The sequence below is a fragment of the Octodon degus genome, unplaced genomic scaffold (assembly GCF_000260255.1).
Source record: "Octodon degus isolate 3935 unplaced genomic scaffold, OctDeg1.0 scaffold00216, whole genome shotgun sequence".
Lineage (NCBI taxonomy): Eukaryota > Metazoa > Chordata > Mammalia > Rodentia > Octodontidae > Octodon > Octodon degus.
In genome coordinates this window covers 154,700-168,689 of record NW_004524792.1, presented here as the reverse complement: position 1 = coordinate 168,689, position 13,990 = coordinate 154,700, and the positions used below count along the sequence as shown (strand labels likewise).

General features: G+C 48.6%; 1 protein-coding gene across 1 annotated transcript in view; it reads right to left on the bottom strand.

Moving 5' to 3' along the window:
• The window catches only part of Piezo2 (piezo type mechanosensitive ion channel component 2), a 181,586-nt gene that overhangs the window by 45,411 nt on the left and 122,185 nt on the right, over window positions 1–13,990 (bottom strand). The window contains exons 30-33 of the mRNA XM_023705295.1: window positions 13,338–13,409; window positions 9,338–9,444; window positions 4,891–5,005; window positions 192–251 (exon numbers count right to left, since the gene is read on the bottom strand). Coding sequence (XP_023561063.1) covers window positions 192–251; window positions 4,891–5,005; window positions 9,338–9,444; window positions 13,338–13,409 — 354 coding nt within the window. The remainder of the gene's footprint in view (window positions 1–191; window positions 252–4,890; window positions 5,006–9,337; window positions 9,445–13,337; window positions 13,410–13,990) is intronic.

Genomic DNA, 13,990 nt, shown 5'->3' with positions numbered 1-13,990 from the left:
GACTCGAGGCCACGTCTCATTAGCTGTAGAAAGCCAGTGACACTTAGGGAGCTGTTCTGCAAGGAGATCTCAGGGGCTCAGAGTATCACCCCAGCCAAGCCAGCGCTGGGCCAGTGCTGCCCAGCCAACTTCCCGTCCTCAGCCGGGCCGAGGGTCCCTTGGCCTCCCACACCGCGCTTGTCTACGGTTACCTGGCCCGTCCGACTTCTTCTTCACTGGTTCCTCCTCTCGGTCTTCCCAGTCCACTGAACCTGCCAGGTGTGTTTGATAAACATGAGTTATGCTCTGTGTAGGGTAATGAACTGCCAAAATGACTCTTCTGGGTGGAAGGGAATTCATCACCCGGCCTCCGACGTTCTGCCTATTGCAAGTGCTCCTGGGAGAACGCGGCAGCAATTCATCGACCGTTTCTGTGCATTCCACAGCACTGCGGCCCTCTGCCCGCTCAGCTTGCTGCTGGCTGTCACGTGGCCTGAGGCCTGCGTGGCTGTCATCTGTTCAATAGTTGAAAAAATTTGAAGGACAATTCTTTGTGCATGGAAAAACTGTCTTAACTGTCTAATGGAACACAGATCTGTCTGTTTCCTTCTGGGTCACCTAGGGCTTGAGCCGCTCGGCGGCAGAGCTCAAGACGCTGCCTGTTGGTTCCATCACTGGAGTGCCACCTCCCAAGGCAGGCTACGACATGCTGGCACGGTGCTGCAAATGTTAGTTCGCCACATTGTAAGATGCCATCAGATGGTTCTGTTAGATTCCTTCTACCTCACTTAAAATTGAGGCAGAAAGAGCCAGTAATTAAAAATGCAGATGGCCCCTCACACTTCAATTTAAGCTAAAAAAGCAATGTCTTTGTTTCACAATTATGTCCAGGTCATACTTAAACTAAATATCACCTTTTTTTACCGGGCTTCTTGGGTCTTGTCTGGTAACCCTAACGAAGGCCATGCCGTTCATGGTCTGAACACAGTCCATCTTCGCGAGCAAAGCTTCGGGCAGATCTCTTCTGCTACTGCTTCACACGCTGTCTTTACCAGCTAAGCTCACTAGCTCGTTAGCGCTTGTGCGTGGCTTTGCGCTTGTTTCCAGAATGTCCATCTGGGCAGAAACTACCATTCAGAGGGAGCCTCCTCCGACACTCTTGAGTGTAAGAAATCCCTCCTCCCTCTGGTCATAAACTATTTTACTGCTTATTTTCTTAGAACTGCAGTTTGTTGAGGGGCCGGGGAGATGGCTCAGTGGAATAAGCACTTCCCTGGCAAGCACAAGGGCCTGAGTTCAATCCCCGGTTCCGCAGTTTGTGTCAGTCGGTTTTCCCTACACTTATCTTCTGGACCGGTGAGGGTCTGGAGCACGCCTGGCAGTGGACAATACCCTGCTGCCTGCATTTGTGACTGCAGGAAGCCTCTTCCCTCTGGGCTGTGGTTCCTACAATTGTGCAGGGGTTGCTATGGGAAGGACCCTGCGCACGGCCACGCACAAGGCACTGACTAGGGCTCCTGCCAGCCAAGGACAGACATGGGGCTCAGGGAGAGGGAGGGGAAGCGGCGCCCTCCACCGAGCTGGTGCTGAGTGAGCATTTACTAAAGGGAGGTGTGCAAGTTCGCGATGGTGCTAACGTCACGTGGCATGGGGCCTGGGATTTGCAGGTCACTGGTGTCACCTCTTCATGAAATACAGCCAGCTCAAGGAGACTCAAAGTCACATGCCTGGAACTGAGCAAAGACTTGGAGAGAACAAGTACCTAAGCCTAAGAACAAATTCACTGCTCAAAAGAGGTGCCTGCCTTCCTAAACGTCTCAGCTGACTGCAGGGCTGTGGGACCCAGGAGTACGTGGTGTGGGCCCAGGCTCAGGACCAGGGAGAGGATCCGAACAGAGGCCAGAGTCGGACCCCAGGTAATGGGCCTACCCCTGGAGCAAGAGGCGGCTGAATCCAATCAAAAAAGAGCACCATCTAGTAGGGACAGCGCAGTTACCTACCCACTTAGAGGTCTACGAGTTACACCTGAGCTCATACAATAAAAAATTCAGGAGGTCAACACAATTAGCTGGAAGTACAGAAAATCATTTGTTTAATATTTGGGAGGAGTTTGTAAGCCAGATGATGGTTATGAAACTACATGAGAAATACTTGACATAAAGAATTAAAAATCCATTTAGATAACATGAATTAAATCCAGATATAACTAATAATACACCTAACAAGTAAATGACCTAATTTCAGAGGACAAGAGCAAATAACAGCAATAGGAAGGAAAAGTAAAAGCGCTTAAATCATAGAATTGGAAATACAAGTTAGCTAGAAAATGTGAAATCCTTTTATATTACTTTAGTCTCAGTAGTTCAGAATTCAGTGGCATTTGAATGAGAATAAAGGCCACCTAGCATCCCTTAGCCAGACAAGTGACAAAAAGAGCAGTCATGTCCTGGGTGCAGGAAAATGAAGCCTCTTGTACCAGACATGAAGTAGTGTAAATTACTAAAAGCTTTAGGGACATAAATAGGAGTCATGTCCTTTAATTCAGTAAACCGCTTTAGAGAACGCAGTCTGTGGAATGCACGTGTCCCTCCGGACCTGGACCTTAGCTGTACTTTTAAGTGCACAAAGAGACACACGTCTGGCTACCTAGGAAATCCTGTGGGAGTCTCACAGCATAGCTTCCTGTGGCAAAAGAAGCAGCCTTAATGTCCATTAAAGATGCAGTGAATGAATAAATTATGCATATCTGTATTGTGGAATTGTTTGCAGCTATTAAAAATGATACAGTTTCATACATTTTTAATTGGAAAAATGGTCATGATATATTGTTAATGAAAGTACAAGGGTAATTTGTAAGCATAAATTCTTTTTGAAAAGCAAACAAATAAACTACCTGAATACAAAAGAAGGTAAAATAAGTGGAAAAGGGTGACCACACTGGTTGTTCTGTCCCTCTGTGGCCGGGCGCCGAGGCCCCAGCTGGGGCGCGGCTTCTACCTGCTCCCTGCTCGAGCTTCATACAGAGCAGCATGGATGCATTTTGTTTCTTTATGAAATAAAAATCTAATTAAAGTCACCAAGAGATATCGGGGGAAGAGAAGTCAAAAAGACGAGAGGTTTTTCTATTAAAATTGTTAGAAATTAAATTCTTTTTATTTTTTGACTGTCTTGAATTTCACAAGAAATTTATGGTACATTTTCTTTGTAAGAAATCAAAAAGTATAGAAGAGAAGCCTCAAACTCCCTTTAATCAGCCTGCTTAATCTTCATCCTCCCAAGAAGTAGCTGCTGTGGTTAATATGCGAAGTATTCTTCCAGATCTTTCTTTTGCATTTAATCATTTTCATATTCACCCATTAAAAATGCAAAATGTCTCAAGGGCACTTAGGCTCCTTTGTTTCATCAATGACTTCATTCTCTGCAGCCATTCTGGAGGGAGTTTTCACCTAATGACCTGCTGGGAATTGTTCCCCACGCCAGCTCAGGGCCTCCAGACCACTTGTAAGTTACTGGATGGCATTCCATAAAACACTGGCATCCTAGTTCAGTCATCATCCTACTTTATATGGACATTAGGATGTCCCCCAAGGTCTGTTATTAACAAATGACATCTGATGGGTATTCTTAAGATACGGGGCTGCGCGCGGGTGTGAGCCGCACGCACTGAGCTGCACACCTAGGAGGGCACTGCTCTGCCCATGACACATGCGGGAGCGGGCGGGGACACACAGTCCTCTGCTTCACACATCTCTCGTGGTGCGCGGAGGCACCTTGCTTTTTAATAGCTCTGAAGCAGCAATCAAGAAATGTTTAGGATCTTGCCAATCAAACAGGTAAAAATTTTTAAAAGCTAGTATGTCAAAATATTTAGTTTGTGCTTCTTGGATCACTAGTGAGGCTGAACATTTTTGTTTTCTGGTCTATGAATTATTTTTCATATCCTTTTATTTATTAGGTTGACCTTTTCTCTTGATTTTAGGAATTTTAACATACTCAGAATAGTAAACCTTACTGTAATATGGTGCGAAAATATACCATGCGCACCTACACTCTGCTTCTGGGGATCTCTCCTGCCTCTGGAATACCTACCCCTCCCCTTGGAAATATCTTTGGAGCCCACCCATTGGGTTGAGTTGGGTGTTGGTTTGAGGCCAGGAGGTGGGGACGGTAGATAGATGAGGGCAGGTGCCTGAGCCAGCTGCAGGCCAGTGCCTGGGCCAACTGAGCTAAGCCTCAGGATGGAGCCACAGCAAAGGGCTACTGAAATCTGCTGTGGATGCCCATAGCAGCAAGGGCGCGCCTTGACGTCGTGCACCTACTACATTGGAAAACGGCAGCCTAAGGCACCCACCAGGAATGACCGCCCACGCTGCACGTCAGAGCTTAACGTTAGCCCCCAGCACCCGTGAGGTTTCCGGTATCCTCACCAAAGCCCCCCCAGGCAGCTACCACTTTCCTCGTTTCCAGGAAGCCACACCTACACCCACCTCCCCCACTGCCACTGGCCTCCTTCTGTGTCCTGTTCAGAGCCAGAGCCCAGAGGGGTGCTACTTGCCCTTCCTGAATCTGGAGCTCACTTTGTTTTTTTTCTAGATCACGGTGCCAAACGTTCATGTTTCTCCTTGATTCTCCACCGCCCTCCAGACTAGCTTTTAGCTCAATGATCAGAGGCGTTTCCTTACATTCCTTTCTCATTACTTAATACTGCCTCAAAATTATCTTTTACCTCTTCTGTTTTCTTTGGGTTAAAGCTGTTCCTCTCTCTTCTTGCCACTTTATAATGTTTTTCTTACTTCACAGTTCTGCAGCAGTACACCCCAAGCGCTCCCGCAAGCGAGCATAAGCGAAGGCTCCTCCCCGAGCCCTCTGCCCACCCTCCCTGCAGTCCTGTCCAGGGCAGCCGAGACTCACCCTCCCCGGACCCTCTCCTCTTGCGTTTCTGCTCTCCTCTTGCAGACTTTTTCTTCTCCTTGCGCCGCTGTCTGAGTGCCGTCTTAGGATCAGTAATCCAGGCTTGATACACAAACTGAAGGAAGAAAGTTCAATTACTTTCTGGCTTTTTAATAATTTTCAATGGAAAGGAGAGGGACCAACTGTAGCTTTCTAAATTTAGGAAATTTTTTTTTTCTCGAATCCCCAAGCCCACCGGCCCTTCTGCACCTCCAGGTGTTGGGCTGACCTATGATATTTTTGTTACCCTAAGATTTAATATGAAAATAGATGCTGTGAGAATCTTGTATCACAGCAGACTCTGCTACCATTTGGTATCTCAGAGACGAAGGGGGCCTGGGGTAACAGCCTCCTCCCCTCGGAGCTCTAAATCCCACCACCTCTGCCACACCTATGGCTGATTCTTGTGTTGTGCAGCCAACAGGAAAGGATGGAAGCCCCTAAGGAGTCAGAGTGGCTCTCCCACCACAAACAGGCTAAGCCCCAAACAAGTCACTCTGGGAAGCAGTCTGCACGTTTGACGCTCCCCTCTGAGTAGCAGCTATTGCCGGCAACTTGGGAAAGGTTTGCAAGTGATTAGAGTTGGGAGAGGAGAAGTGGCACGGCGTCACGCTAAGTGTCTCTGCCAGGACAGACAAGAAGGGAATAACTGTGGTGTTCTGGTTGCCTTTGGTCATTTGGGTTCAAGAGCTGAAAATAGTTGCACTGACGTATTGTAACCAGTAACCAGCACACAGCAGCCCCGCCCAGCCCACCCGCCCAGGCCCCAGAGTCATGCGGGTGAAGCGGAACCCGAAGCCAGGCAGGCAGGCATGCCCCATGCACCCGCCCCCGGGTCTCAGGGAAGCTGGCTTTGTACTATAAAGGCAAAGTGAAACCAATGCGTTCTGGGGCCTCCTGTGACCCCGACATCTTCATTTTATCCTGATATTTTCAGATTTCTGGACTCTTTATAGAACATAGTATGACCAAACCACTGACCTTCTGGCACCAGTGGGACATAGGGGGTCAGTTTTTCCATACGTGAAACGTGAGGACCTGAGGGCACCAAAAGCACTGTTTTTCCTCACATAGAAATCGGAATTATTTGGGCAGTGACGACAAATGCGAAATCTGTAGTATGTTTGGATAATAGCTTCAATAGGCAACGTCAAGTATGTGAAAATGTAAGGTGGGGCTGGAGAGATAGCTCAGCAGCATGAGCGCCTGCCTGAACAAGGTCCTGAGTTCAATCCCCGGGACCAAAAAGAAAAAAGTATTTAACAAACTGAGGAAACGGACTGGCTTTAAGGAAGGCCCATGCAGATGTTTGGAGCATGTTATTTGGGGATTTTACCATCTCTGAGCATTAGCACCTTAAAGCAAACTCTCCTCAGCACAATGTGGTTGTTCTAAGTGTTGATACCACAAAGTGTGAGAAATCTCAGACTTTAAGTGGAACATATGACAACATTTCCTTTAAAAAATGTCATTCGGATGTTTTAGGACATGAAAAAAATCCTCAAAAATGAGGAGAGATGAATTCATGAGCACAGAATTTGAGGAATTCTTTAGCTCTGAAGAAAAAGGAAACTGCATGGGGAAGCAGGGAGTGGGACGCGCTCTGGGTGGAGCACAGAACCCTGTGGCCAGCAGAGCCCACAGATGCTCGTACGGGTGGCCAGGAGCTGTGCCCCTCGCTGGGGTGGGGACTCCTGCCCCTCACTGGCCCTGGGATGCAGATTATGCAAATGGCAGGGGTTAAGGGCAGGGAGGAATGGAGCCGATGGCCCTGTCACATCTGTAGGTAAATCGTCTTAGCGATGAGGTCGGCAGAGGCTTGAGGACTCCGGACAGGGAGGATGCCCCCGAACACGGCTGGTGTTCCAGGGTGGCGCGTACCACCATTGATGGGGCAGGCCCTCGGGGCATGCAGGCGCTAATGCTGCTTGCCACAGTGGAGGAATGCGTGGGGACGTGTGTAGGAGGCTTCGGGGTCTGCAGGCGAACTCCGGCAGAGGGTGTGACCCTGAAGTGATCTTAACTTTTACTCAAATGAATTTACCTTCAATTTTATCATGTATATTAAGGGAAATGGGATTCATTTTCCTGAACTTTTACTATGCAACAAAAGTATGTATTTTTTTAAAAGAGAGAAAGCTCTGCTGAAGTGGAGTACTTTCACTGGAGTGGGGAAAGTCTGCAGTCTGTGCTTTATTTCAAGCATGACCCATCACCTTCTTCATGCTGTGTGTCTTAGATTAATTAATTATTTAAAAGTCAAATGGAGGGTTGCAATCTTTCACTTAAGTAAAATTTTTAATAGGCACTGGGTTCTGCAGTCGCCACACGGGAAAAAGGATTTCTTGGGATCAGCACAGATGACTATTTGCCAAGAGTCACTTCTCCTATTTTAGGAACAGAAGGGGATGGAGGGCTGGGCTGGGCGGCTTGGGGTAGAGCTGGGCATGTGTGAGATTTGGCCCGTGGGCTACTAGCTCAGAGCCTGCACTGCAGCAGGTGTGAGGCACCCTGGTCTCTGCCGCCATCCGCACCTCCTGCTGAAGGCTGCAGGGACACAGAGACTCGGGGTTTTAATGCCTGCCCCTGGCTAAGCTTGGGAGACGGGGCTTCCGTAGCATGGGGCTTTCATCTGTCGTCTGCGCTGCTCAGTGGGGATGTGGACTATGCCTGGTGGCTGGGATGTGCTCCGTGTGCATGAGATGCACCCACTGGTCACTCTGCGGCAGTCTGTCCAGCAGCACCACACAGAGCCCACAGGCAGGAGCGCTGGACACCAGGTGCCACTGAGGAAGAGGGAGACCAAAGAAGAATCAAGAAGTGATGGAGCCAAAGGAAGCTTTTACGTGTTCATCCAGAATTTCACCAGCTTTCTGAGAAGAATTACCATGTGTTCCTCATCATAGCTGAGCATGCAGCCAGACGTGCCCCTGTGAAATGAGATGTGGCTTAGGCACAGCTATGAGGAGGACAGGAAGGGTCTGCATGCTCCCGTTCTATTCTCCGTGCTCTCTGGGCTCAGCTTAAAAGCAAGAACCAAATCACAGCACTCTGGCTTGTAAGATCTTGTTTTGGAAACATTAGATTTTGCAACCTTTTAGCTCCTCCACGGCAGGATTATAGAACAGAGAAAATGCAGATGTGAGGGTGTGTTTGCCTAAAGTTCTACAGAGCAGAGTCACGCACTACCCATCAGGAAAACATGAAATACCTTGGCAGCTCTGATTAAATACTGGAGAATAGTTTTGGGAAGTTTAATGACAGACTTTGGCAAGGCTAAAATGGCGGACGCAAACTTCCCAATAGCTCTCTACAAAGAAGGACAAAGCAAGAGTTATTAGTAGAAAACACAAACACCAATCGCTGCACACACGATGTCACACGGGTTTGTACGGTTAACGTCAGCTTGGTTAGAGCGTGCCGAGCACTGCAGCTAGAAGACGTGCTCCACCTGGGAGGAAGAAGGACATCAACTGCGCACGGAGGAAGGCGCCGCACAGGGAGCGGCGGTTAGAACCAACTCTGGAGAGGAAAGTCATTAGTAGCTGGAAGCCAGCTGCACACGTGCACAGACGTCATCGGTGGACACACAGGAGCAGGCGAGACGGCGGCAGAGCAAGGCGGCTCCTTGGGCATCCAGCTCTCCAACGGCAGCAGGAAGACACTGGTGGTGGCTGGGACCTGCCCGCTGAAGCAGAGCCTGCCAGCTGCCCGACGGTGGCCTCGTCTCGGGCGCACCACGGGACACTCTAGAAGTAACTGTGTCAGCATGAGGTCAGTGGGAAGGGACCAGATACCAAGCTGACATCCACCTGCCACCAGAGGCACAGCCTCCTTTACGAGGAGCAGGACACCCGTCCCCCAAGCCCCGCGTGGACGTGGAGATGCAGGGTCCGAACAAGAAGGTAGCAAAGCTGAAAAGATGGGCACCGGGCCAGATGTCACCGCTGCTGTTCTAACACCTTCTCAAGTCTCGAGCAGTACAGCGTGAACCTATTTCTAAAATCTGAAGCAAGAGCTAGAAGAATCTTTTGTAGCGAAGCAGAGCAAGTCTTATATTTCCAGTCAGTGGTTCCATGTCTAGACCCCTCAGTGCATTTACGCAGCCCAAGCAATGCCAAAGAAGTCTTCTTCATCTCCTACTTGCAAAAAAATAAAAAAATAATAAAGTTCACCCAATGAAGCTTTATTTTTTAAAAAAGCACCAGCAAAGGTTTGGATACAAGCGAATGAAGATCTGACCTGGACAAAGCGCTGGACAGCAGCAGTGGTGGCACCAGGGCCCCAGCGCCCTGCGGTTTCACAACAAACTCCCCGAGGGTTGCGACACACAGGGGCCTGAACCCCAGGTCTGTCAGTGGGGATGCTCAGCTGGCAAGTGCACATGGGACGCTCCGACCCTGCCTACCTGGAATGCTGACTTTCTTGGGGGCTCCTCGTCCTCCTTCTTCTGCTCCTCCTCTTCCTCTTCTTCACTATCCGTTTCAAACAAATAATAATCTCCACTTCTGACCACTAAGCGAAACAAAATATTTACTTATTTTTTGAAAGTGGGAGGAGATATTCCCCCTATAGATACACAAACTGACCATATAAGGACCACAGCAAGAAATGTCAGCAGGGAGAAAACAGGAGACAAAGAGAGCCCATCTGGGCCTGCACCCGTGGTACTGACATGGCTGGCCACAGAGCATGAGGCCTGCCTCCGCATGACAGCGCGGCCATCACAGGGCTGACCTGGCGGCCTTTCCATTGTGGCTGTAAATCAACTTGGCTGAGTCAAATCAGCTCTGTGACGGCCAGTCTCCTGGCCAGCACAGCCCCCAGGATGGGGAACTCCATGTCCAAGTGGAGGGTGCCTGTGAAGGCCAGGCCAGAGTGAAGTGGAGGAGCCAGTCAGGAGGAATCAGGACTGAGGTCAGTGCCACCAGCCTCCCACTTCACTAGGTACTGTGCAGACCTGGCTTCTCCATGTGGGACACCAGACAACACACAGAAGACAGGACAGTTGAAAGAGTGTAAAAAGAAAAGTCACACACACGTTGCCATGGGGAGGAAACACATAGGTAACACTGAAGACAAAACAAAACATAACACTGCTGGGACCACCGCTGTCTGCTCTGCATGGGGCCATGACAGAGGGGACCGCATGGGCGATCTGCATAGCTCAGCGCCACGGGCTTCCGGGCAGCTGTCCCTTCCTGGAGCTCGATGGGGCGCAGGGGAGGATTCTGCTGGCCAGGCAACAGCAGACAGAGCAGGGGGCCTCGGCCTGACCTGACCCTTTCCCTGCGGGGACACAGGCCTGTGCTGACAGAGACAGCGGGAGTGTCCAGAGGTGCAAAGAAAGTTAAAGAGATTCAGTCTTGGTGAGCATTTTAGGGTTGTGAGAGAAAAGAGACCCAGCACACACGCGGCTGGTGCTACAAGAACCGGATCGTCACTTGGGAAGACGTTTGTACTTCCCAGTTCCACCTGGATTTACAGATGCAGAGGCATCTTCAGGTGACATCATACAAGGTATTTTGGGCTCAGACTTCATAAGGTAATGGAAAACCTTGGCTTGTTTAAAATTAGTGGATTACGTATCACTAGACATGGTCAGAAGTCAAGTAATTCTGCCCACGATTTCACACGAGTCTGAAGCCTCCTTTCTTGAGGATGCAGAGTGGATGAATTGGGCCTTATATCCTTGAACAGAGAAGCACTGATGTTTGATATTTTTACTTTGGAGAAAAAACAGGCCCGGAGTACTAGGTCCAGGCTTGAGGAAATAAACACAATAGAACAGAAGGTAAGAATAAGCAAGAACAAACCAAAGTTACAGCATCACGCTGGACAGAGAGGGTGATGGTGAGGGGGACAGTGAAGGCAATGTCCACACAGAAGCCAAGAGGTGGCAAGAGGTCTGGGGACTCTAATTCATGTTGTCATTTAGGAAAACACAGGGCTTTGTAAGCGGAGCATTTGACCCTCATTATAGGCACCAAACTCAACAACAGCTAATGCTGTGTTCAATCACGCCTTCTGCACCGCTTGTTCACATGGCTGAGCCAACGGGCTTTTCACTGTTAGCAGTTACAGCACTGATCTGACCCTAAGAAATGACTCTTAATTTGCCATGTGCAAAGTGGCACATTAATATAAGAAAGGAATGTTTAAAAATAACGGCTTACTCTTTATAAGGTATTTTTGATGCACAGTGAAATGACAGTGCCCCCTGCTAGTTGCAAGGAGCGAAGCTCTCCCAGGTTCAGCTGCTGCCTGCAGCCCACAGGCACACACAGCACGTGGCGCTGAGAGCACAGCTGAGCTCCTCGCTGTGGGACCGCCCCACCATCCACATTCTCGGAATCTCAGCCTGTTATTTCAGATGTTTGTAAGCACCAGGAGGCTCAGGGCCAGTGCAGGCAGCACTGAGTCAGCGCGATGTCCACTTTGCCGAGAAGGCATCATTGAACAGCAATAATGCAAGCTCATGTGTGCACACAGGTGTGGAAGGAGGAGATGTGGCCTGCGCGACCACGCTGGGGCCTCTGCTGCCCCGCAGGGACATCACTAGCATGGCAGCTTCAGTAGGTCGCCAACAGACTTAACGTGCAGGCGTTCTAAATCATGCTTATAGTCACATCTCTAAGAAATCGCTCTCTGAAAGCCCAATTACTTAACAGGACAGAAGAGAGCTTTGAATAAAATGCTTCCAGATCTAAAGATAAGTTCTGGAAGTCACCGAGGATAGATGATCAATAAACCACACATCCTTTCCTGCTTGTTCCTCTTAAGCTTGTAGAAAAATTTAACATTACTGTCAAAATAGCATTCCAAACCATGAACCACACATACCCCTGCATTATTGCCCCACAAGGTATTACAACAAGGCACATTTAAGTTTAATACCAGTCATCAAGAAGTTGATATAATGAGGGTGAAATGGATTGAACAATCTCACACCAATAACCTTCACAGGAAGTTTTTAAATCGTTACCACTGGTAAGACGATTACCAAAGACCATATCCAATTCCTTCGAAAATGCAATGCTTGGGACAAGAAAGGAGAGATAACCGCAGTGATCACAGTGGGACTTCACCCAGCGGAAAGGGCAGAACATTCACTATGACAAGTGGGGAGGCCTCTCTGGACTAGCAGAGGCCCTTTAAAAAAAGAAAGGTGGGCACGGTTTACTTGTGACTTGATAGCAAAGGCCCCAGCACTGTTGTCAGACTGCCAGCAGGACTAACCCACCTACCGGAGCCCACACAGAGCCCGCTGGGCCCCCACTTCGACTTGGGCAGAAATAGGCTCTTCCCGCCTCACTGTAATTTGCTGCAATGCTGAAATCCAATACTGAGGGTCAAACGTAATTACTTCTAGAAAAAAATGAGTAAATTTCAAATGTTGCCTCATTAAACTAGTTTGACACATTTTAGAAAATGTCTTCTGAGTTGAGAGAGGCTAATACAAGCTGTATGTTGCCTCTAAGACTTAGGTGTAGGAGAAAACACCGATTGGCCCACCTCCTGCTCCTCAGGTGCCCACCAGTGAGTGCATCTCGGCACTGTGTTACAGTACGGATGTGGGCACTGTGCCACACCTGACTAGAGTGACCACAAAGTTGGTCACATAGGGTGGGACAGAAAAGACTGAAGACAGGGCGAGCCATCTTCAGTTAGCAATTCCTCAGTCTCCTAACACTGCAGGAGGGCCGGGTTGCAACTGGTCATTCACTGGCCAAGAGGGTTAATGTCTGTGTTCGCACAACAAAGACAGCGGGAAGTCCCTGCTCCTGTTGTTAGGGTCTGCGCAGAAAGGCTCTACATTCTATGCAGCTGCAATGCCCTGCTCTTCTGATCGTTACATTTACTGGTTACTGCCAGGATGTTCTGGGCGTGGGCGTTTGAGTGTGGCTTTAGGGCCATTTGAGATGGGACAGGAGGCCAATTGAGAAGGTAAATGTATCTTTATACTTAAGATATTGCCAAAACCCCCTCAAATGCAAACAAAATCCAGGCTCTGGGAATGAGGGTTAATATCTTCCTGAGGGTCACACAGGCTCGACACAACAGTCATCTTGGAACTGTAGCTCAAGAAGAGCCTAGAGCAATTTTTAGTAAGGGGCTCTAGCCATATGACAAGCAAACACCAGCCCTGGACCTCGGGGTTGATCGTGGCAGGATCCAGTCTTCTTTGCTCTGTGAGCTCCGGAGTCTGCGAGCCCCGTGACTGGCTTCCCTGCAGGAGGAGCCGACCCCGGCCAGGGACCCGCTGGCTGGCAGCTTTCCTACACATCAACCCCTATCAAGTCACAAGGGTCAAACCATGCATAGGACACACAGGTCACGGACGCCTGAATTCTGGTCAAGGATATAAGGGTTAGTTGGTGAGATTGGAGAGGATCAAGAGAACCTACTGGAAGCATGATCGACCCAAGGCCGCCACCACTGCTTTTTTTTGCCCTTGGCTTTCTGTTTGTCTGCTTCTCCTAAAATGAAATATGTCCAAATATTAATTCTCATGAAGTGAGCAAACACGTTCTGAAAACCACGCTTTAACAACTCAATCGTCAAATCTAGGTAAACTGCAAAAGTCTATCAGAGGTCAGGAAAAGGAATGCTACGAAATCTGAACACATACACGTCCTAACAACTGGCTCATGAGATAAACACGGACTGCTCTTTAACAGTACGCTACATTTTCACTTTCTTCTTAGGAACTGAGGGCACATAAAGAAATATAAGAAAAGGGTTGTCAAAATGCACCTCACGTTGAAATTGCCATTAAGTTAACAGAAAAGCCTACTTAAATTTAACAAAACTATTTAGTGGCAAACAATTTCTAAAGGTATATAAATTACACTAATCAGAAATTTTTCTTGTGACTCATAAGTGGTTGAAAAATGTAACTGTCCTGGCGGTGAGCCACTACTATGTGCTGGTGCACTAGCCCGTGCTGTTCTTCCAGTTCCTCCGAACAGGAAAGCATGCAACTTCTACAAAAAGGCTTCTAAAATTGCAACTGGATACACTAAATCTATAATTAGATATAACATACACTTAACACTAA